At 33.8% G+C, this 25,221-nt stretch overlaps 1 protein-coding gene across 5 annotated transcripts in view; it reads right to left on the bottom strand.

Annotated features, from left to right (window-relative positions):
- PPP1R12A (protein phosphatase 1 regulatory subunit 12A) overlaps positions 1 to 25,221 on the bottom strand; it is a 161,815-nt gene that overhangs the window by 35,485 nt on the left and 101,109 nt on the right. For 2 of the 5 annotated variants that reach the window (XM_053583006.1, XM_053583009.1), the window contains exons 6-14: positions 22,172 to 22,246; positions 21,272 to 21,360; positions 20,973 to 21,130; positions 16,824 to 16,948; positions 8,772 to 8,987; positions 7,411 to 7,505; positions 5,274 to 5,378; positions 4,208 to 4,375; positions 3,649 to 3,825 (exon numbers count right to left, since the gene is read on the bottom strand). In XM_053583006.1, the coding sequence (XP_053438981.1) occupies positions 3,649 to 3,825; positions 4,208 to 4,375; positions 5,274 to 5,378; positions 7,411 to 7,505; positions 8,772 to 8,987; positions 16,824 to 16,948; positions 20,973 to 21,130; positions 21,272 to 21,360; positions 22,172 to 22,246 (1,208 nt within the window). The remainder of the gene's footprint in view (positions 1 to 3,648; positions 3,826 to 4,207; positions 4,376 to 5,273; positions 5,379 to 7,410; positions 7,506 to 8,771; positions 8,988 to 16,823; positions 16,949 to 20,972; positions 21,131 to 21,271; positions 21,361 to 22,171; positions 22,247 to 25,221) is intronic. The other 3 variants (XM_053583008.1, XM_053583011.1, XM_053583010.1) reach the window with 3 other exon arrangements.

Below are 25,221 nucleotides of genomic sequence, written 5' to 3'. Positions count from 1 at the left end.
TATATAACATTTGTCCCAAATCAGCATGAAAATCTACCCTATCAATCTGTAATACAGTATAATACATTTACTTTATTCAGTAGCCACTATCTTATATTGAGTCCCTCTCCCCTACCTATGTGCCTATCTAGAGTGGACCTTTAAGAATACAATGTAGAGAAGAAAAGCAATTTATAAATTTTATGTGTTTTTAATTCCAAAGAGTTGATCATCAAAAAGATGGTAGGGGCCAGTAGTGATGGCTCATGCCTGTAATCCCAGCACTTGGGGAGGCCAAGGATGTAGGGGACGGCTTGAGTCCATGAATTTGAGACCAGCCTGGGCAACACAATGAGTCCCTGTCTTCACAAAAATAAAAAAAAATTAACAAAGGTCCGTGGCGTGCATTTATAGATAGTCCCAGCTACTCGGAGGCTGAGGCAGGAAGGCTGCTTGAGCCCAGGAATTTGAGGTAACAGTGAGGTATAATGGCACCACTAAACTGTAGCCTGGGCAACAAAGTGAAATCTTATCTCCAAAAAAGAAAAAAAGAGAGATGGTAGAATATACCACCTAAACCCCGTTGGTACCTTACTGCTGTATCATACTGACTGCCCTATTGCAACTCTTTCTTATAACTATACAGCATACATAATTTTATGCCTGAGTCTTAGATTGTTCACTATTTTCTGAGCAACCTGAAGGTTACTGTTCATTTTTTTAATTAAGGATTTTTTCTAATAAATGCAATTATTCTACAATTTTTATACTTTACTGACAGCTTCTGACTGAAATATATATGCAGGGTGTGCATATAGTTTGTGAGCAATTTACTGTGTTAAACTGGTTTAAATTGCACACGAACTTTATGTCCACCCTGTATATGTTTTATTTTGTTTAATTTATACAAATTTATGGGGTACAAGTACAACTGCATTCACAGTGGTCAAGTCAGGGCTTTTAGGGTATCAATCCCTGAATAATGTACATTATACCCATTAAGTGATTTCTCATATATTTATTGATAATAGTTATATTTCGGTTAGTCAACCAAATTGTATCTTTAGAAAACTGGGTATCAATGTTTGTTATTTCACATTCAGCTTTTTCCCTTCCTGAGGGAGGATAAAAGGGCAGTGGAAGCTCCCTGAGCTAAGAGAAAATGAAGATAATAGTTACGCTAAAGCGACAGTTCCAGGTAAATGTGAAATACACTATTATTTTACAGTTTAAACAGACTATGGAGAATTACGACTACTTTAACAGTCTAGTAATTTGCTATCGTGTTCCATTTATTTAAAGTTAGCTTCTTTTCTCTACACCCATGCAAAAATTAACCCACTGGAAATCTTAGGTAGGAAATCCCGATATCCCAAACAACAGAAACAGGAAAATTCGAGAACAGTGTGGAATTTAGCAGTGTGCATGGCCATGTTACACAATACCCAAAAGTATATATTTAAGGATACTTAATGGTATAAATGTGCTAACTTTATTTTCAGCCACAAAATATTCTTAAATCATCATAAAAACATTTTTAAGGCAAATTTTCAAATATATACCTTTTAGAACCACTGATGAAATTTAATTAAAAGATGAACAGAAGAGGCTGACATTGTATTCAGACTTGCAAACACTATTTCACATAGGACAAAACAAACATTAATACCATTGCAAACATCATTGAAACAAAGTGAGACACAAAATCTATACAATATAAGCCAGAGAAAAATGTCAACGGACGCCATTTTGTTTCTTATGCTATTAGAATCTGCTCTATCCTAACAATGGTTTCAAATATTTAATTTTCAATCTTTAGTGTCTTCTGTTAAAATTCATTCATTAGAACTAATTTGAAAAGTCAAAACTCAATTCTCTCCAACAAAGTAAAAAAAAAAAAATCTTAGGTCAAGAATTATAATTTGTTCTGAATCTGATGATTTGGAGGAGACATTTATTAGGCTTTAATTGTCACTGGAGACATTTTTTGAAGCATGGAATGCTAGAGATAGAAAGGATTGTAGAAGTTAAAAATTACATAAATCAAACATCTCATTTTACAGAAGAAATTCTGACTTAGAACTCTGATCTTAAGGATCGAGGTACAGCAAGAAGAAAACCAAGAGTGTCTGATCCTTTTTCCTTTCAACACACTCTTCTCAGCCCCACCACCAAAAAAAGCAAAACCCTCAAACTGATTTTCATAAATCTGATCAAAGGATGGGTACATAAAATCCTGTAATTTCTGTTGTCTATGTGGTCTTTTTGAAAGTACCACAAAAGCCGAAAACTGACAAATTTATACCCAATGTAAAGGAAGAATATTTATATGATCTACTGGTATTCATAGCAAAAAATGGCAACCACTTGCAGTGGTATGAAAGAAGTATCACTAAATTTCACTGTAAAAAAAAAAAGAAAATTAAATATATTGACAAAAAGTAAAGGTCCAATGACAGGAAAGAAAATATTTAACAATAACTTGTTATTTTTCATATGCTCCCACACAAATATTACTTTGAGGCCATCACATTACAGGCCAACCACTTTGCTAGCCATCAGAGTAAAAAAAAAAAAAAACTCTGTATATGAACACTATGTGACAAAAATAAAACAAAGTTAATCTGGTTGTAAGTTTAGTAAGGAAAGTATAGTGATATAGCTAATTTAATTTTGTAAGAATAAAATATAAAAATAAAGCTTACATTTAGTTTCCTAAGATTTACTTCTTTCTTGAGGAAAAAACAAAATTCAAAGCTAGGGTTTGTGCATGGTATTGAATAGGAAGGAATTAGATCCATTCTCCTGAAATCTTGGGTCTAGCCTCAGTTCTCATGCTAATTAACTGTGTAAAAATGGAATAGTCATGGATAGCGCCTGTGGCTCAAAGAATAGGGTTCCTTCGTGCCCCCCTCACCCCCCCAAAAAGGAATAGTCATGTAGTACCTCCGGGTCTCAGTTTCCTTCTGTAAAGCCAGGATATCACAAAAGATAATTAGTACGTTCCTTTCCACATCTATAATTCCATACCAATATAAGCAGCAACAGGAAGATGTAAGCAATGCTCTTAAACACATTTAAGCCACAAATAAATCTGTAGACTTTTTAAAAATGTAATTGACTGCTTTCTATGTATCAGAACTAAAAGCAGGAGAATATGTTCAACATTGTAAAATTATTTGGCTTACACATTATGTACAGAAACCTTTCCCTATCAAGAGAATCTTAAGCTGAAACTCAAAAACAACAAAAGTAGTTTAATATCCATCAAATTTCTTAATAATGTGGGGAAACGATGAAAAGAATGACAAAACCTGTTTTTGTCAGGTTTCATCTCATTTTCCAAATGTGTTTGTGTATGTTTAGGTCTTTATCAAAACAGTTTTGAAATAAAACCACTAAAAAACTAAAATGGCTAAGTAAGAAGTCAACTGTCTGGCTCACTGTCTTTAAACAAAAACGTCAATTCTGTCAGGGGGGGTTACCAACCCTAAATACTAATAGCTGCTAGCTGTATGAATTTACATTGTTCTCAGCTGACACACGCAGTTGCATTTATTACCCTACTGGAGAGATTGTTGACAACTTCACAAATTTTTTTAAAAAGCAAAAAGCAACTTTTGTCACTGGGCAAGATATATCAGTAGTACTGTTAGGACCTGTACACACCTGCGTCTTTCCCTGACCTCTGACGTGGAGGAGACAGTGCCAGCAGTAGTTGTGGTCAGGGTTGCGGTAGAAGCTGCAGCATTTACAACAGTTGGAGCAACGGGAATGGTCACTGCCGTAGGAACACTGTCCTTTTCTTTTTCAGTACTATCCTCAGCCCACAAACGATTTGAGGTACTATAGCATCAATAAGCAGCAACACAAAAAAGAGAAAAGGAAAACAGCTAAACAATGAAAGCACTTTCTAGCAGCTGAAAACATGTGACTATAGGGATGGATTTTTTTAAAACACAAGGTGAGTTATCTTTCATCTATGAACCAAAAAGCTCAGTGAGAGCTGTCAAAGAAAGAAATTAACATTTTAAAAGCATTGTAATTCAAGAACTTAATTTTTCCCCCCAGCCATGCATAATCACCTCATTTTGGAACCAATTTTTGTTTGTAAATAATTTGAACAAGGTAAATGAAAAAATCCAGAGCCCCAGATCTTCTAAACAAAAATGCATGCACATACATAAGCACACAATAGACCTGAACACAAAATGTATCTGTGACTTACCTGCTTTGTGTGCCTGCTGAGGAAGAACCCGTTGTAATCTTAGTAGTAGTGCTTGTGCTGGAAAGCAGGCTTTTCTGAAGCCCAGCTGCAGAGGTAACTGTTGGTGTTGATGTGGTGCTTGGAACACTAGAACTAATCAAATCATCTGGTCTTCTACCAAAGGAGCAACTAAACAAAAGAGTCATATCTATATAGGATGTGTTTGTATGTGTCTTCTATAGTTAATGTCTATACATTATACAAATTCACAAGGCTAGACAAAAAAAAAAAATCTAAAGAAACTGTGTTCCTAAACACACCACCAGCTCCAGCACCAAGAGTTGCACTCACAACTTGCTAGAGTCTGAATGACTTCTCTGATTTGGTAGTGTGTCATTTTACTGTTTTGTAAAGTAAAGTAAAGTCATTTTACTGTTTTGTAAAGTCTTGTTAAGCCCTCAACAAGACTTAAACATAGCCTGATCTGGTATCTCACATTTCTGAAACAATGTATTCCAGATCAGATGGTCCTATCAGGCTGGGCCTGAAAAAAAACACTTTGATTTGGTTTTATCCAGAGAAAATAAGGTGTTGACATTTTTGAAAAAAGTTGTTGTAGCAATGGTTCAAATCCCTAGGAGGGACCCATAGATATATTTTACTTATTCATAAACACATCTCATTCTTCTTTTTGGTTTATAGGGTTTTTTTTTTTTCTCTCCAATATGACAGTACTAACATTCTAATCGAAGGCATTTCTACAGCTCTAAGTTCTAGGACAAGCAGAAACTTTCCAGATTACCAAAGATGACAAGATCAACTAAGACACTGGCTTATTCAAGATTTTCTAGTCAATTACATAAGAAGCTCCTAGTAAATACGATGCAATCTAAAAGACATTTTATAACATTCCAAATTTAATTAAATGTATAACAGGAAGGTATATTGTCTTTAAATCAAGTTTTTAAACAACAAAAGATACAACATTTAATAAAAGCACATATTTACTTAAATGATGTTAAATTTAGGGCTCTAAACCAATTGCCTTATAAAACACATAAAAGCCACTTAAGAATTACATTATTACCTTTTATGGTATGCTGATCCTTCATTAATTGAGCTATTTTTTTTAAGATCATCCTCCCATTTTCTTCTTGTGTAAGAATTACTTGGTCGCAAACTTGAAGAGTCTCTGTGAAAAGAAGAACATCCTTCAGATTCTGATAGGAAATAGGGTCAATAAAGCTATACACCAATAAATACAAGGTCTGACAATTAAGTTCACAAACTCATACCTCACTTCTGAATATCACAAACTCATACTCACCTTTGAGGAATTCCCGTTGGGAAGCTATGCACAGATGGCAGCCCCTAGCCCACCCTTCAAAGCAATTTTGGAACTCTTTTTCTGGTATGGTCATCACAGTTGTGGTCATATTATCTTGATGTCCTGAATGTCATCAAAACGTCTTCCTTTCAATTGTTTCCTTTATCTTTGAGTGAAGAAAAAAGTCATGGAGCTCCAGATAAGGTAAGTAGGGAGGGTGTTCCAATATAGTTATTTGTTTACTGGCTAAAAACTCCCCACAGACACGGCTGTGTGAGCTGTGCATTGTCATCGTGTTAAGAACCGTGATTTGGTGAAAAGTTCAGGTGTTTTCATCTAACTTTTTCACACAGCATCTCCGGCACTTTCAAACACTAAACTTGATTAACTGTTTATCCAGTTGGTATAAATATGCAACAAACAATTCCTCTGATATCAAAAAAGGGAGCTGATAGCAATACTGTTTGGACTACTGATTTGGACAGACAGAACATTTTTGGTCATGGACAACTGGCTGACTTCCATGTTGTACTCTGATGCTACACTTCAGGTTGTGTGTTTCATCACCAGTGGTAACATCATCTTGCCTCTCCAAAAGGTCTTGGCAAACTCTGACTCTCCTGTGCTTTTGTCTATCAGCGAGCTCCTTTGGGACCATTTTTGCACTCATCTTTGTGATGCAAGATTTTCAGATAGGATTTTCCTAACCGTTTCTCTATTGATGGTTACTTCATCTGCTCTTCTCATAGTCAGCTGATAATTTTGACTCATAATTCGCTGGATTCTTCTAACATTTTCATCAGTTCTGCTCATTACTGGCCACCTGACCTCTCTTCATTAGAGAAGCTTCCTCTCGCCTCAGAAAAATGTTCAATCCATTTGTACAGCCGTTTTCTTCAAGGCATTATCCCCATAAACTTGGACTAACATATGCCTGGCTTCACTTCCACTCTTGCCAAGTTTAGTAAGAAATTTAATGGTTGTTTGTTGCTCTGCTTCAAGCTCCGACATTCTTGTTGACATCACATAAAAACACATAACAATAAAGAATGCCATTCAGCAAGACACTACATGTTAACATGAACGTGGCTTTGAGACACTGATATACCAAAGTTATGAAACCTTACAGAGCTGTTGTACAGAGCTTCCAACATAAGCACATGGTGATGAGTTCAAGAACATGATTGTTAGATCTCATATTAGTAAAAGTAGTAAAATCTCTTGGGAAAACACTTTGGAATAATTATCAAAAAGTGAAAGTAATTCCAGTTCTAAGACCCTGTTCATGAGGTATAATCCTAAATACAGGGCGACAATTAAGATATTTACAGAAATGTAACTTATGTCCAAAAAATATCAGACAACTTAAGTGTCCATAACATGGCAAAGGAGATCGTTATTTTAACTTCAACAGATCTACTCTATTGTGTATATTATATATGAATGGTAAACAATGCTCACTAAAAATACATACTCACAAATAAGACTGCCCATGCGATGTTAGGTGAAAAACACACTCACAAAATCGAATATGATAACACGATTACAGTTATACTAAAAAGTTCGCAAACTCTTTATGCTGACAATTAGAAAGAAACTAAAATGCTGACAATCATTAGATAAGGGATTTTCCTCTATTCCTTCCCTTTTTCTAAACTATATGCATTTGTGACCTCATTTCCTACAACCTCCCCTCACTCTGTTCTAGCCATAATGCCTTCTTTGCTACTTGATGAACCTCCCCGGGACCACGTACTGGGTGTTCTCTCTCAGGAACACCCTCCATCTCTTCCCACGATACATACCTTCACATGACTACAGCAATGCTCATGTAACTCTGATACTAGACAGTAAAGGTTTTATAGAGAATGTGTGAAGCAAATCATAATAAACTCACCTGTTTTCTTTCTCTTCAATGTCAGAGGTACTGGCTAGTCGTCTTGGTATTGTAGGTGCAACATAGGCAAGCCTAGTTCCTTTACTATCTTTCTCCTGCACAACAGTGAGTGAAAATAAATCTGTGTGATGATTACAGGTACCGCTGAAGTGTCAGGAAAGGTTAGTCGACAATGTATGTTATACACTCACCACACTTCGTAGTATTTCCACAGTTCCTAGCTAAACTCTAAAAATTACCGTCTATTAACAATTTACTCAAAACTAATTTTCTTTTCTCCTTTAGTCTAGAATTAAATATTTTAACATAAGAAAGGAATAAAAGTTCCTCCACATTTTAATGATCTTTTCTAAAACTTCTGTAACAGATTAGTGTCATTAAAATATCATTTATTCCAGAGAAATAAGGTCTCAATTATGATTTATTGAGAAGTCTCAATCATTTATGCTGTATAAGCTGTTCACAACTTTGATAGTCTGTGTTCTAAAATGAATCAAAATATTCAAAATGTTTGGCACACCTCTTGGGTATAGGACACAACTTATAAGAGGGACTTCTACCTTACAAATGCAAACACCGTAACCTAGTTGTTTGTACCCTGACATTAATCTGGGGGAAAAAAAATTCAAAACAAAATTTATTTAAATTAATTTATCCAAGTATGGTTGAGAATGTGTATGATACTCTGATACAGACCTGGTATACTGTCTTAAAATAAATAGCTGGAAAACAACTGCACGATGGAATTATTTTTAAAAGCAAAAATATTAAAATTACTTGATGAGAAATTTCATCTCTGAAACAAGGAAAAACTCCTAAATAGAGAAAAAAACTATACTGAGAAAAAAATAATACCAGCATTGAAAATACAACAGTATACATAATAATACAAAACGGCATTAAATGAACTATGGTACATCCTATATGATACAATAGTAACACTGCCTCTGAAAATATAGTATTAAACTACTCATTAAGCAAAGTTGCCTGTGAAGTATCAAATGAAAAATATGGTAAAAAATTACAGATATTAGATAAATATAACTTATGAGTAAACTCACATTTTAGAATAAAATGTTAAGTATATTAAACTTCAGAAAACCATACATGCTGTTGTATATTCTTGAAGTAATAGATTTTTTTTTTACTGAGTATAGTCCCTTAATTTATGTTTCAAGCAAACAAATCTCATTTTCCCAGTACTTATAATTAAAGTACATTTGTATTACATAATTCACTAAGCTGGGTGAATTAATTTGATACTTAGATCCAAGACACTAAGCAGAAAATGAACCAGGATTTGATGTTCCTGAAAAAGAAATTAAGAGTTTTTATGGAAACCAAATTGGGAAAGAGATTACCTTTTCTTTATTATCCAAAGAGGAGGAAAGCCTAGGACTGGAAGCTGAGCGCATAACACCTGCAGTGTCTTTTTCTTTCTGAGCTTCTTTAGATGCTGTGATCTCCGCAAGTGCACCGTAACTGCCGGTCTTTCTAAGTCCTAACCTCCAAGATGCAGGAGACTCATCTTTTCTCTCTTCTTCTTTCGGAGAAACTTTTGTAGTTGAGGTTGGAAACTTTTTATTTCATTTTTTAAGGAAAAGAACAAAAGAATTATTAAAATAAATCCAGTTCTTAAGTTAGAAACAATAATTTTACACATAAGTCTAAAATTATAGTTAATAGTTTCAGGAGGAACACTTTATTATGTAGGTTAATGTCTTAGTCAAAAATGTAAAGATCTAAAAATGAAAAATGACAGACTACCTTCCCAGAGGTTAGATTTAAGAAAACACACTACACACTTTATATCACACAGAAAAATTATGATGCAAATACAGAAAACGAATGAGCACACCATGAGGACTCAAAACCATGCATATTTGGAACCAATTTATATTAAACTTGTTATGTTTAACCTAATACAAATTCTTGCAAGTAGAAATGCCTCACCATAGATTTTTCACCCTTATTGGGCACAAGAACAATGCCAGTTTTGCGCAAGCCCTGCCTCCATGATGCAGGATCTACAGATTCCACCACAGGCATGATAGGAGCAATGAAATCATACTAAAGCCAATTAAAATAAGACAAGTAAAGAAATAATGATCGAAAGCATGAAAACAGAGAAGGGAAGTCAAGAGCAAAAATACTTTTTTCTTTTAAAAATAACTTTATAATAAAATAAAGCCCAGAATTGGGTAATGACCCAATCTTTAAAAATCAGTGGGAACAAAGCCTAGATTCAGCATGAGATAATCTGAAAAAAATCTAAGAAAGAAACTTCTGAAGCAGTAGAAGGCATATAGAGTAAATAATACTACACCATGTAAATAACAAACTATAGTCCATGAATTTTGTTCTTATCCATTTATATACCCTGGTTAAAAAAACTTAAGTTCAACAATCAACAAAAAACTAATAACCGATATTTCTAATTATAATACTTAGTTCAATAATATTTTTAATAACACAGCTTTAAATTTACTGTTTGATTTTTCCACAAAATATTAAGCATTTCAACTAAAAACTAATTTTATGTACAAATATTGATTCCATTTTCAGGGCTTTAACTAATTCACTTCATCAATTTCATATCCAGAACTTAAAATACTCAACCACCATTAACTATAGATTGGTCATATAGCAGCTAACTAGTTATTATAAGTATAGGGTATTAATAATTCAAAATAAATCAGCAAGGTGCAATGGCTCATTCTTGTGATCCCACTACTCTGAAGAGTCCAAGAGGGAGGACTGCTTGGGGCTAGAAGGTCAGGATCAGAATGGGCAGTGCCACCAGACCCTGTCTCTGCAACAAACAAAAAATATTAGCCAAGTATAGTGGTGCATGCTTATATTCCTAGCTGCTTGGGAGACTGAACCCAGAGGATTGTTTGGGCCCAGGAGTTTGAGGCTGCAGTGAGCTGTGATATACCACTGCATTCTAGCATGGACAACAGAGCAAGACACTGTCTCAAAAAAAAAAAAATCCTTTCTTCCATTTTTTATTTTGAGACAGAGTCTCACTATGTTACCCTTGGTAGAGTGCCCTGGCATCACAGCTCACGGCAACCTCAGACTCTTGGGCTTAAGCAATTCTCTTGCCTCAGCCTCCCAAGTAGCTGGGACTAGAGGCACCAGCCACAACACCCAGCTATTTTTTGGTTGTAGTTGTCATTGTTGTTTGGCAGGCCCAGGCTGGATTTGAACCTGCCAGCTCCAGTGTATATGGCTGGCGCCCTAGCCGCTTGAACCACAGGCCCTGAGCTGTTTCTTCCATATTTATTGCCAAAGTTTGCTATAATTAGCAGGTTAAGAGAGGTTGTTAAATTCCCTGTGATGCTAGAGGGCCACAACACAGACAAAACTGTCATATTATACCTTTGGTACTTCCAGTAATTAATTACTATCAATAAAGTCCAAGCATTTCTCAGTTCCCAAAACGCGTATTGAAGTACTCCAAGGAACCATACTAAAATCACAGGGGCTCCAGAGTACATTTTAAAGTTTTGACATAAGCATGGTGACATCCCTTAGACACTGTGCAAATGTTACTTTAAACCTATTTGCACTTAACAACTTAATAAATAAGACAAATGGGTATTTCTTTTGGCCAAGTGGCACTGTGGAAAAAAAAACTAGTAAAACACTCAGGGCTCCAATGACCAATAAAGTTTAGAACCTTTGTAACATTATAAGCAATATGATAGGTATTGAGACAAGTGCTTCCTGACTTGTGAGTTTTAAGGTCTAGGGTGTATATTTTTTATAGATAATATATTATTTTATAGATAATATATAAATGAATGAGCGTGGTTGTATTCCAATAAAACTATTTAGAGCAATGAAATATTTAAATTTTTGTCAGAAAATGTCCCTTTGATTTTTTTCTCCAACCATTTAAAAATGTTAAAAACCATTCTCAGCTTGTGGGGCGCACAAAAGAGGTTACTGGGCCAGTCATAGTTTGCCAACCCCTGCTCTCCCACTCAATCCCCCTGCAAAAAACCACTGGAAACAAATGTTTTTCCTTAATGATAAAATAGCCAGATAGCTACAGTGTGCTATGACTGCGCCACTGCACTCTAGCACTCTAGTCCGGGCATCAGGGTGAAACCCTGTCTCAAAAAATTAAACAAAACAGCCAGATGGCAGATAACCTTTACTCAATGTTATAATGGAAGCTAACATTTCAAAATAGTTTACTAGTGTCTATTCCTAAGTTAAGTGCTTCACATGGGTAATGTTGTTTAAACCTTCAACTATCTAACAAAATACTATGACTTTGGAGCTGAGAAAAATGAGGCAGTAGTATCAATTTTGAAATGGGCTATTTTTGCACTGCTTTGGCTGATATACCTCTACTCTGCCCAACATGAATTTGGATTTAAGTACTGGTTTATGTTTAAAAGCAACTTTCATTTTTATTTGGTACATAAATAAACCAACCTTTCTGAAATACTTAACTCCACCTCTTCTTAGAAAACTTTTGGTTTTGTAACAGGAGGTTATCTTGACTTCCTTAATCTTTTTGACTACTCCTTTACTAGGCTTTTTGTTGTTGTTACCATTCTTTGTCCCACTGCTACAACACAAGCACTTTGAGACTGCTTTCAGATCTTTTTACTTTCTTCAGAAGCTGGGAATAGGGACTACTCTACTTCTTCAAGCTAAATATTAATTGTAACCAGCTTATTTTCAAATTTGTTATTCTTCAGCCCAACTCCTAAATTTCCAGTCTTGAATTTCTGTCTGCCTATAGAATGGTCTATGTATCTAGAATTATAATTGGAACTTGAAATTCAACATGTCTATAATCAAACACCTTTAATTCCAAATCAGTTCCCTATTTCTGTTAATGGCCTTGTTATCTGTTCAATTCCTTATGTTTTAAACTTCACAATCATGTGAGACTTCTCTGCCCTCTTCCTCCACCTGTGAAACGTCAAGTCTCTAAATCTCCTTCTCTCCTTAAGTCCATGCCATTTCTCTAATTTATATTATCATAGTGGGCAACTTCAATGACTTTCTAATAAAGCTTTTTACAATCAGCCTCTCATCTTCAAATAAATCTGTATACTGTTACCAGAATAATATTCTATAAAGAGTAATTCTCTTACGGCACTGTTCAAACATCTTCTGTGATTCTCTACGACCTATCAAATTTATTATAAACATATTACCCTTTAGAAATAAAGACATTCTAGAATTTGGCTCTACTTTTCCTAGTTTACTTTGTGTATATATGTGTGTTAGTGTATATATATATATATATACACACACATATATATGCATCTATAAATCAATCAAACTGAACAATTCATTTGTCCTGTCATATTACTTCATATTAGTTTACATTGTTTCTATTCTTTCCCTTTTACAAATTGTACAAAACCTCCTTCTCTCTGCTACCTACTCATTCCTCATGATTTATCTCAAATATTCTAGTCCTATTACCCCAATTCAAATATAATTTTTACTTTTAAACCATCATGCTACATGTGTACAGTTATATTGGGATATTTCATATACCCATAACACATAGCAGTCTGTTGTTCGATTATTATCATAGTTATTAAATTGGACTCACTTAACCAGAGCACTTAATTCTAAGAAAATTCTGGAATATATACCCATAATGAGAACCAGGCAATCTGTTTTAGAGATCCCAATAATACTTATATTGACTAGAGAGTTATATAAACTTACTGTTAGTTAAGAATTTAAAACATAAAATAAAACTGATGGTTTAATAGCTAACATCTCCATAAACCACGAGTTTGATCTTATTGCTGCAGAAATAGTTCTTTAATTTCATCAGACGAGTCAATAAATTAAGCAAAGATCATTTAAAGAAAATACTTCTTCTGCCATAGTTAACCTGCATTATTCCCAGAAAGTGACATTTTATACTGTTTTCTGTGCTTCTGTTTTTGTGATCTTGCTATAAGCCTGCCCACATGTGTGTGTGCAAGTACGTGTATACACGGACACACACACAGTTTAAGTGTGGGTGAAGGAAGGTAGAGAACTTAAGATAACTTTGTCTAACTATCAGAAGCAGAATAATGACTGAGAATCTAAAAATAAATGGAACTCTTTTTTTTTTTTTAATAAATGGAACTCTTAATTGCAAAGGAAATCTATCTGTTGGGTTTCTAAAGTTACTGGTAAAATCTGAAAAAGTCTTAAAAAAACACTAAAATACTACTTTAAAATACAAAAAGGAGTATTATAATATAATTGTAGGTAGGTTTTTAAAGTCATATAATACAGACAAGAAGGACCTTTCCAATTAAAAATATTTGCTGAGCATGTGATACCAACCCTTTGAGAGGACAAAGCAAGAGGATCACTTGAGTCGTGGCGTTCAAGACCAGTCTGGGCAACAGAGCCAGTCTGCCTCTCTACAAAAAAAATTAAAATGAGCTCGGAGGAGTAGTGCAAGTGTGTAGTCCCAGCTCCTTGGGAAGCTGAGCCAGGAGGACAGTTTGAGCCAGGAGTTAGAGGTTGCAGTGAGATGTAAATGTATCACTGCACTCTAGTCCAGACAAGAGAGCAAGACTCTGTCTCTAAAAATAATAATGGTATTTCACATTTTGAGCAGCTCATGACTTTACTGCTTTGAATAAAAATTTGAATAAAAATCCCAACAAAAAGGACTCAAACAACATCATTTTCAAAATTACAATACTTGAAAATAAAATGTAGTTTCTAAATATGCAAATTCAGTAGCAAATGATTGTCATTACATTAGGTTTCATTATAGAATCAAAAGTGACTGTGAACAAAAACTTTTATAACAAAGAGGTTATCAGCTCACTAAGCTAACAGATGTATGAAGTATCCACATCCTTTATTTAAAATTTTTTTTCCCTTCTTTTAAGAACCAGCGACTTAGTAACTAATTCATTTCACAGTTGAGGCATTAGGCATAAATCAAAAAGTAATTGCCACAAATCTTGGGCTACACACTTGAGAAAAAGAAAATTGAACACAGGAAATTTATTGTGATTATTTGACTATAGTAGGAAAGGTACTTGCTTAGGCAAATACCCCAAAGCAAGAGCCAGTTTCCTGCCCAGATATTCCAGGGAGATGGAGCCTCTGGGAACTTGTGATAATCCTATCATCCTGGAATTCATTCATAAAGTTTACTGATATTCAAAGTATGTGCTAATGAAACCCATACATTTCTCCCACTAAGAATTTACATTGCTTTAACAAGCTGTATGTATATGTATATGTATAACAAGCATATGTATACCATGGAATACTATTCAGCCATTAAAAAAAATGGAGACTTTACATCCTTTGTATTAACCTGGATGGACGTGGAAGACATTATTCTTAGTAAAGCATCACAAGAATAGAGAAGCATGAATCCTATGTACTCAATTTTGATATGAGGACAATTAATGACAATTATGGTTATGGGGGGGGATACAGAAAGAGGGAAGGAGGGAGGGGGGTGGGGCCTTGGTGTGTGTCACACTTTATGGGGGCAAGACATGATTGCAAGAGGGACTTTACCTAACAATTGCAATCAGTGTAACCTGGCTTATTGTACCCTCAATGAATCCCCAACAATAAAAAAAAAAAAAAAAAAAAGAATTTACATTACTACTTTCCTTGGGAAGTGTTTTAGAGGAGAATTACTACTACCAGTACAGATTTTTTAAAAAAATTCCACAGTTTATGATTTCAATAAGTTCTATATTTTGACCACCTAAAGCCAAATACTAATACAGGCATACCCCAAGTTACAAACATCCAACTTATGTACAACCTGCACTTATGAACAGAGGTTATTACCTTAAGTCCCTGAGTTACAAACATCTGACTGGCATGTCATTGCACTTATGTATAGGTTATATTGCAGGTAATAGGTAAATGTACCTGTTCTAACTTATATGCAAATTCACCTTAACAAACCTACAGAACTTATCTCATTTGTAATCTGGAAACTGCCTATTAGCAAGATGGGCAATACAATAGAAACACTGTGAACAGAATTTAACACCAGTCCTTAAACTCATGCAAATGTCAGACGAGGAACAAAATAAGTCCAAAAGCATAGAGGTGATAATCAAACACAGGCACAGCCCTTGAGTGGACTCTTGATCTGAAAAAAGACAGCTAGAAAAGATTAACATAATAGTATCATGTTAGAGTTAAATTTCTTAACTATGCTTACTGTGGGAATGAAGGACAATGCCTCTGTACTTAGAAAAAAATACATACTAATATATTTAGGGATGAGTGTTACGATGACTACAATGAATTCTCAAACTATTTGGGAGGGGGAGGGAAAGTATAAACGTGTAGGTAGAGGAAAATGAGTATCCAAGTTCAAGATAAATGAGGGATGATAAGGAGAAGCTTTCAAAAGAGACCAATAAATAGATCAAACTCTCTGCCCACCAAATCCTTAATCTTTAATTTGGGCTAAATGAGGGCCAGGTTTAGAGAAGTAGGAAGAAAAAGAAAGTCTTTAAAAAGATCAACACGGGCGGCACCTGTGGGTCAGTGAGTAGGGCGCCGGCCCCATATGCTGAAGGTGGCGGGTTCAAACCCAGCCCCGGCCAAACTGCAACAACAACAAAAAAAAAACCAAACAAAAAAAAAAAATCTGTTAAAAAGATCAACACACTAGGTAAAACTGCTTTGGTGGAGATGCTGAAGAACAGATGGAGAAGAGGAAAAGGGAGAAAAGGAAGAAAGGAGACTGACATTTTGGGAGCACGCAGCCGGGTTCTCTCTCAACACACAGTTACAATATTAATATTTTTTGTTTATTTTTGTTTTATGATAAGGAAGATAACAAATAACTTGCTCGAGGTCAAGAGGCAGGGTCAAGAGTCTGACCTCAGAGATCATGCTCTTCCGGGCACTCCATAGTTGCATGTCCGGTGTTCTGTACTATGAGGTAGTAAACCTAAAGTCTAATTTTCTCATTGACTTGTAGGGTACCTTTTGTGACTTGCCAGTGTGTGAAATTATCAACATGCACCTCTACTTAACAAAGATAAAAGATATAAACCTGTGTCTCTCAAAATAAAAATTCAACATAAATAAAAACTACCCTAATCATTGGTTTTAATATAATAAAAATGCTTATCTTTCTGTCATTGATTTTAACTATCAACTGTATGTAATATTTATTAACTGTCAACCATAATATTGACTGTAAGACTGACTGCAAAAAGGATACCTCCCCACCAAGCAGACTTTAACATGGTTCAGAGGAAAATTTCAGTCAAGTTAAAATCAGAAGAAATGTATTTCTATTCTAAAATCTTAAGCATTTCTAGAATAAACCATAAAAATTCAGGATTGTTTTAATCAATCAGTCCAAATAGCACTTAAATAGAATATATGCACTTTTAGCAAACAAAATTTGGGCTTACCTTTTTAATAGGTGACGTGGGTGTGGCCTGACCTGATGACACAGTAGGTGTTGTAACAGCTACAGGAGCTGTTTGTGTACTAGAAGTGTTGGCATTAGTTACGGATGCTACAGGTTTTGTCTTATCTGTTAAAAACAAACAAAAAATTAGGAGTCAATATTCTATAGGAATTTGGTTTCAATGGTTGGGAAAATACCTATTTATATTCTATTTTTTATTTAAGGTTTTGTTAATTGCCTTTCCTCACTGCTATCCCTCTCCACAAGAAGATCTTTCAAGTTTCTAGTAATGTCTCAATACTCATACATATGCTCAAGTAAGCAGTTAAGTAACATGAAAGATACAGAACAAACCTTCTGAGAATAAAAAGCACAAACAGAACTTACTTCTGTACTTTTATAATTAAAAAATTAAGAATTAAAATTTGAAATGTATGAATACAATGCAACTAAAAAAATAGCTACGCGAATTTCTAATGGATAAACAACTACTTATTGCTGATCTAAAAAATGCATTTCTTCTCTCTATTCTGGGAAATAAAATTGCTTTTGTCAAAAATCAGCTTATTTTCCTGGAAAAGAGTATGATTAAATATCCCAAAGACCATGCCTTCCCACTCCTAAAAAATCTAAATTAACTAAAAGTTAAGTGGGCACAATCACTATTTTCCTAGAAACTAATCTAAGTGTGGGAAGAATTATGCAATAAATTAAGTGTCTCCATTCTTCATGTACTGTCCTTAGGGATATATCAGCCAGGAAAAAGACAAAACATCTCCACTGCATGGAACTTAGAATCTAGTAGGAGAAATAAATAATAAAATAAAACTGTACACATGAATATCCAACTTATTCAGCAAACATCACTAATATTGCTGAAATCCTTCTATCCATTTGATTTCTATGAAGAATGAGAATTTCAAGTTCTAAGGGGAAAAAAATCCTGAAAGCAAAAATATACTTCTCCTTTCTCATTCTTTCAACTATCCTTTACACTTATCAACTGTCTGCAAGGCAACTGAAACTTTTGGTTGAGTTCTTATTTTTATCTTCTTTATGAGAAGAGAAGGAAGTGCTAGTCCTGCCTTTCTTGGACATAAGTGCATATAGTTTCATTTGTATATGTACGGTTAACACAGAAGAAAATTTATGAAAACATTTGACAAAATAGTTACTTTATACTCAATAGTTTCTCAAGAAAATAACCTTGTGAGTGGTTAAAAAAAAAAAAAAGAAATGGTTTATAAATGGTAAAATCAAGCTACAGCTCTATAGGCAAATGCCTGCTTTCTCAAGTTTGCCAAATAAAGTACGATAAAGCCTGGTTAATACTAAAAAAGTGAGAGAGAAGGAATCACACAGCATATATATGGATTAATTCTTGAGACAAAGTCAAATTTTCCTGGCACAACTGACCACTAGCAACAGGAAGAACAAAATAATTATAGTTACAATGCTTCAGAAGAACATTTAAAGTTAGCTCAACGAGAAACTGCACAAAGGGCAATTGGTATGCTTAAATTCTAAACAGGGAATTATCATGATACAATGCAATTTGAAGAACTATCTGGATCACATATCTAATTCTTCTCATTTTATAAGAAGAAAATTTCAACCAAGATATTCAACGAGTGGTAAAACTGGCCTAAAGTTAAAGTCTTTTGCTTATTTTAAGTCGCTCCTCGGAGACTAACATTGAACAGTATATAAGAACCAATTAAGAAAAAGTTAATTAACAAAACCTAGAAATTTATGAAAGAGCTGACTGGACTTCCAGTTCTTGAATCTACTACATAAGTTGTAAAATACTTGATATGTACAAGTTAGGTGATCTGGGTGTTAGTTCTGCCTTTTTTTGTACACATGTGCACACAGTTTGATTTGTAAGGGTAAAGGTAACTAGCCAAGTTGTGTCTTCCAAGGAAGAGATTAATTATATAAAAATAACCTTCAACACGTGCAAAAGTATCTGATCAATTTAAATACCAATATATCATTTTAACTAAGTTTTTGTGAAATGCATAAAGTAGCACAAATTTAACTGATGATTTTAGATAAACAAGTATATTGACTATATTTAAATTAGCAGAGTTTAATTTTATATATTATACAAAATCTAACACTAAAAAACTCTTATATGGTTATAATATTCCTTGAAAGAAATTATTATTCTAATTTTACAGATAACAAATCTGAAATTAAATAAATTACGTAAGAATACAATTATGTGCATGAACCAGTCTGTGTTCTTAAACATATGTTCTTAAACACTATGCGTGCTAATCTCACATAACTCTCTTTCATAATTAGAAATATTTTCTGTTAGCATGTTATACAAATACAACACTCAATGATTATCTACTGCTCTAACTTCCAATTTTACCATATGATTATCTCACCTAGGCAAAGGATATATTGAGTCACACAACCAACATGTGACAGCAAAGAAGAAAAATTTAAATTCCTAAGTGACTAAATTTAAATTCTAGTCTTCATGAATTTCACAAACTCTTTGTGTATTACAGAAAAATTTACTTTTTGGATTAGTAAACTTCCAGAAAATAAAGGAATCTAACCATCACCCTGGCAACAAAGTTAGCCTGTTTAACATGTTGTTTTTTAATAGGAAATAATTTTCAGTATGTTCCTTGATTTGTGTTTATTTAGTAAATTTTAACATCTAATATTGTCTTAGAGTGAGTAAAAAAAAAAAAAAAAAAGACTCAAAATTGCTGCTAGTGTCTAGAGAAAACAGTGATGCCAAGAAATTCTGAGGCTCCAACTCCATCAAAATGATTCTGATAATGGTAACTTTTTTCATTGATCAAATATATTAATGGAAATAGAATACTTTCATTTGATAAATTTATGTGCTAAAATGCCAAGTTACACAACTCAAAGATGGTAACATTACATTCATAAGTTTCCAGTGATCAACTGATACAGATAAAGAAATAATAAAGGCAATTTGATAAACAAAATCTATAAAAATGTGGCCCAGAAGGAAAATCCCACAGAAACCAGATTCTCGATAGGAAAAAATAAAAAAGAATACAAATTTTTACAGTGGCTTTGTAAAGCAATTTGGTTGAAAACTTAAAATGTGTATACCATATGATTTAGTAATTCAATTTCAGTCCATTAGAGAATCTCTTACAAGTAAGTATACAAAGGAGGCATCATCACTGTTGCACTATTTAAAACAACAAAAAACTGTGAATAAAGTTAATGTTCATGAGAATGAAAATGAGTATACTTAATAGAATACTGAATAATAACTAAAAAGAAAATTATGTAAATAGATAAATTCACAGAAAAAGACTTATGGACAAATGTAAAAAATGTAACTTTTGAGTAAAAAACCCAAGATGTCTAACAATTCCTGAAGCATAAAAATAAAAACACAAGGCAACATTATAATTGCTATATATTACTTATGAATGTATACATAAAATAGTATTAAAATGGACTTTAAAATTATAGGAAAAACTTCCTGATAGAGATTGCATTTAGGAAGAAGAAAAAGGAAATGGATTAGGGCAGGTGGTAGCAAACAAAGACAACTGTAACGTTTTAATTTTATTTTTAAAAATGTGAAGCAATTATGACTAAATGTCAGTAGCTATTAAGTTGTAGATGGCACTAGGTACTTAGTAGTTGGGGACATGAATGTTTGCTATGTTGTGCTTTTCTGTATCTTTAAAATTTCTCAAAAGGAAGCAAATCCCCCCACACCTTTCCAAGAAAGTTCTTGGTTTAGTCCCTCCTCTACTATTTCGTATGAAAACTCAGGATGTTGCTGGGACCAGCTTCCTGGGCTTTGGGGCCTCAGAAAGCAACAGAAGCATTCTTGAATTGCTGGGAACCCATTCACAACCTCTCTGTACAATCATAAGGGAGTCTTAGAAGCCTCCCCACCTTCTTCCAACATAGGTTGGCAAAATGCAGAGGTAAACAAGAGCCTCCAGATAATCAGAGAATAATAAATTAACGACTGTAAGTAACTTTCTGATATTCACTGTATGGTAACTTACTAGGTTGGCAGGTATCTGAACAAGTAGTAAATTAGTCTGAAAAGTTTAAAATTAAGTGTGATCTTGTTTTACTTTAACAAAATTCAGTGAAAATGCATTTATTCTTCAAATTTTACCTGTCTCAGCTTCCGATTCTGAGTCGTCTTCCTCATCTTCTTCACTAGAGCAGCTAGATTCATCTTTCTTTCCTTCTTCTTCTTCATCTACCTTTTCTTGTTCTAGAGATTCAATACGTGATGCATTTTTCTCTGGCTCAATAATCAATGTCTCTTTGCTGTAAAGGGAAAATATCTTTCATACGATTTTAAACACACAAATGGCGAAAATACATTAGTTTTTCCCAGGTCCACAATAATCATGCATTATGCCAACTCATTCATAACAATAATAAAACCTACCTTAATATTTTACTTACTTTTTAAAGGTCTTCTGTGACTGATTATTGTCTATATTTGCTGTTGATTCAATTAGTGGAGATTTCTTATCCCGCTTTTCACTATGGAGCTTTATATAAAATGATGCAAAGAAAAATAAGAATCCTATTAAAATAATATTAATGTAGTGTTTAAAATAACAAAGTAGTGTTTCAAACACAAAACAAAGATTAAAGTTTTACCTGAAAAGAAAAGGGTTTGGGTAAAGAAGGAAAAGGACCAAGGGTGTTGTACCTGCCACCCACAGGCCACATGCAGATTGTTGAATATCATGAAAATCATGCACAGATTTTTTTCTCAACAGCTTTTGTTAGTGTTTGTGAATTTAGTAAGTGGTCCAAGACAACTCTTATTCTTCTAATGTGTGGCAAAAAAGAAAAAAGGTCAGACACCTCTGGACTATAGAATTAAAGAACTCCAGGCAGGACTGCATGGATTTTTTTACATCTTCCAACTTTAGTTCACTGAAAAAAATCAATGTCTACTCAGCACTTAGGATAGCTGATGGTACTGTTTCCAGTTTTAGAACTCCTTTCTTATCTAGGGCCTGCTATTAGAGAAAGCTGAGATTTTACAGGCTCCTCCTTTTAGACAAAATTATCTTAGGAAATTAAAAAGCAAGGTATCTTTGAATACATATACAAGTATTATATAAGTGTTCATTTTGCAAAAGAAGGAAATAGAATGGGGATAAGCTACATGGAAAGGTAGACATCACCACTCCCTCTTTATTCTGTTTCTCCATCATTTAGTTTGATTGCTAGGAATAATTTAAAATCAAAAAGTACAAAATATCACAAGAATAATTTAACTATCTGAAATTCAAAGCTATTAAGAGAATTCAGTAACCTGGGCAATTTTTAGATAGTCATCAAACATACCAGATTTTGTTTCTTTTGCAACTCTTCTAAATATCCTAAAATGTCTTCATCTGCTACATCAAAGGCTGTTTGGCCCTAGAAAGTAAACAAGGAGGGTGGTGATGATAAAAAGGTCAATAAATCATATAATGCCTTTAGTAATTCTGTATAATTTTATATAAAGAATTTTGATAACATTTTTTTCTGTAGTTATGACATGTTACACACAACACTAAGGAGAAATCCATCTGAGAGAGAAGATGAGAACACTCTCCCTTTTTTTGTTAACAGCTTTATTAAGATATAATTCACACACCATACAATCACCCATTTAAAGTATATAATTCAATGGTTTTAAGTATATTCATAGAGTTATACTACCATTATCATAATGAATTTTAGAATACTTTTATCACCTCATTCCCAAAAGAAAGAACATACCCTTCAGCAGTCACTGCCCCTCCTCACTGCCTGCATCCCTCAGACTAAGGCAACGACTCATTCACTTTCTGTCTTGATAGCTGTGCCCATGTTGGACATTTCATACCAGACATGGGTGCACAGCATGTGGTCCCTTGTGACTGACTCCTCAATGTTTTCAAGGTTCATCCATGCTGTACATGAATTACTACTTCATTTCTTTTTATTGATGACTAATACTGCATTGCGCAATATACACATTTTAACTTAGTCATCAACTGGACACCTGCTTTTACTTTTTGCCTATAATGAATAATGCTGTTATGAGCATTCATGTACAAGTTTTTGTACAGAGATCTGTTTTCATTTTCTTGGACTGAAAGAAATGCCTTCCCAGGAGTGAAATTACTGGCTAATTTAACCTTTGAAACTTTATTTCTTTTTGAGAACTCCTAAAACTTAATTTTTGGTAGAGTAATAAAAATGAAAAAATATATTTCTAAACTTCTGAATTATTCAGCCAACTAAAGGTTTAGCTTAATTTTAAAAATCAGTCCAGATGAACATCTGTCAATCTATTTTAATTCAATGTGTAAAAGAAAATTTGAAACAACACGAGTCCTTATAAGAACCCCAGTGGTACAAGTTTTCAGGATGCCAAAAGTTCATTATTTGAAATATATTCTCCCCTGTAGGTTGTCCAGTGTGTGACACTTCCTCAGGGGGAAAAAAAAAAAAACTAGAAAATATATCACTCTGAAAGAAAGTTCAATTTCTTTCCTATATCACAACAAAGAATGGGTAATAATGGTTTTGAAAAAAATCACACCTTTTTCCATTTTAAAACAAATAAAACTACAACCCTCAATTCTAGCACCAACATCAGAGATGTTAGTATGTACTCAGAAAGAAGGTATTTCCAAACACTATCGAACAAATTTATAAGCTACTAAATATCTGAGCTAGTTTTTCCAATTTCTGTTAATAAAATGCAAAGGTATGGTCTATGAAATATATCTTTTTTCCCCAGAATGTTTACATACACAAAGTATGTAAACAAAAAAGCATATTTTGTTTAATACTTTGTTTTTGTATAGATTGAGTCAAAGTTACATATGTAAATGTGCCCTTCACCCTGGGTGCACTGTATCCAACAGGTGTGAATTTACCTTAAAAATACATAAAGTGCTGCTTTACAGAAAAAAAGAGTATGTGTATTAAAAATTTACAAGATTGAAAAACCCTTCTTATATTTGCCTTTTCTTGTTAGAAAGTCTTCCAGGAGGAATTTGAGAGGCAATATATTCTTCCTCATCTAGTCAAAGATAAAAATTTTTAGCTTTAATAAACTGTCCTCCCATTTCAACCTTGAGTATTAAGAGTAAAGAATTAAATACCCAAAGAATAAACTACTCTGAAATAAAATAACTGGCTCAAAATTTAAGGTGCAGGACATATAACCCCCAGTTTTGCAGTACTATACTCTTTGTATAATTTAAAACATTACCAGTGCTATACTATTAAACTGTGTTCAAGATCATGTTATTATATAGAAATAAGTACTTTTAAAGTATTAAGTATTTATCATGCCTTCCCATGAATGAAATACACTTTGAACATTTTAGAATTGTAATTAAATTTTTGCAGCAGTTAAACACAATACGGTTATTTTAATAACCAAGGACTTTTCCTTTTTAAGAGTAAGAAATTGGATCACCTTACTAACCTTTCCTTTTTCACTTTCTCCCTTGATTAATGAGTCTACTTTGCAAACAGCAGCTGATAGAGAATAAAAACTAGAGTGAAAATGTGGGCTATAAACAGAGAATTCTCTAATTTCAAAAAAGCATAGCTATCAACTTAACTCAAATTTATACAGGCTCTTTAAACAAACTATAGGGCAATTCAGAAGCTAAGAACATTATTTGATTCTTAACTACCATAAGGCTACTGTGCTTTACTAATGTAATACACAGTGTGGTATATGAATACAAGCAGAGGCACTCAAAGCAACCAGGAAGCCATAGGGGAGAACACAATGCTGGTATACGAAAATAAGAACTCTATCAATCAGGAGAATTATCTTAAAGGGAAAAAAGGCTGCTTAAAACAATCAGTTCAATACATTTATAAAACACCAGAGCCACAGACACACTAGAGACAAGTCTAACTTGACAGTCTTTCCATTTTTCTCTACTCACTTATTCTAACAATTGCTTTTGCGGGCAGGTATGATTTTTCTTCATTTTACAACAACCAGTTAAGTAGTGGGACGAGTACTACTATAGATTCTCATTGGACAGATGAGGAAACTCAGGCTCCTAAATGCCCCGTATTTGCCCAAAGTCAAGAAGTTAATGAAGGGAAAGTGGGAATAGAAATGAGGTCTCCACTGCACCAGTTTATTATTTTGTCGTATAGAGAACAAGCTGGGACAAAATTAGGATAAAAAGAAATCCCTGTGCTCATTCATAGCGGAAATACATGTAGCTTAGTTATTCATTTAAATCTTTATAATGATAGTTATAAAGCTATCTGGTAACTATTGTCTTAATGCATTAATAAAAACTCCCACCAGAAAAGCATCCTAGTTAATATTTAAGAAGAAACAATATTCAGGTACATTCTACCAAAACAACTATTTTTAATAA

This window comes from Nycticebus coucang, chromosome 3 (genome assembly GCF_027406575.1).
Source record: "Nycticebus coucang isolate mNycCou1 chromosome 3, mNycCou1.pri, whole genome shotgun sequence".
In the NCBI taxonomy this organism is placed as follows: Eukaryota; Metazoa; Chordata; class Mammalia; order Primates; family Lorisidae; genus Nycticebus; species Nycticebus coucang.
The sequence above is the reverse complement of the archived record's forward strand: the minus strand, read 5'-3'. Positions and strand labels throughout refer to the sequence as shown.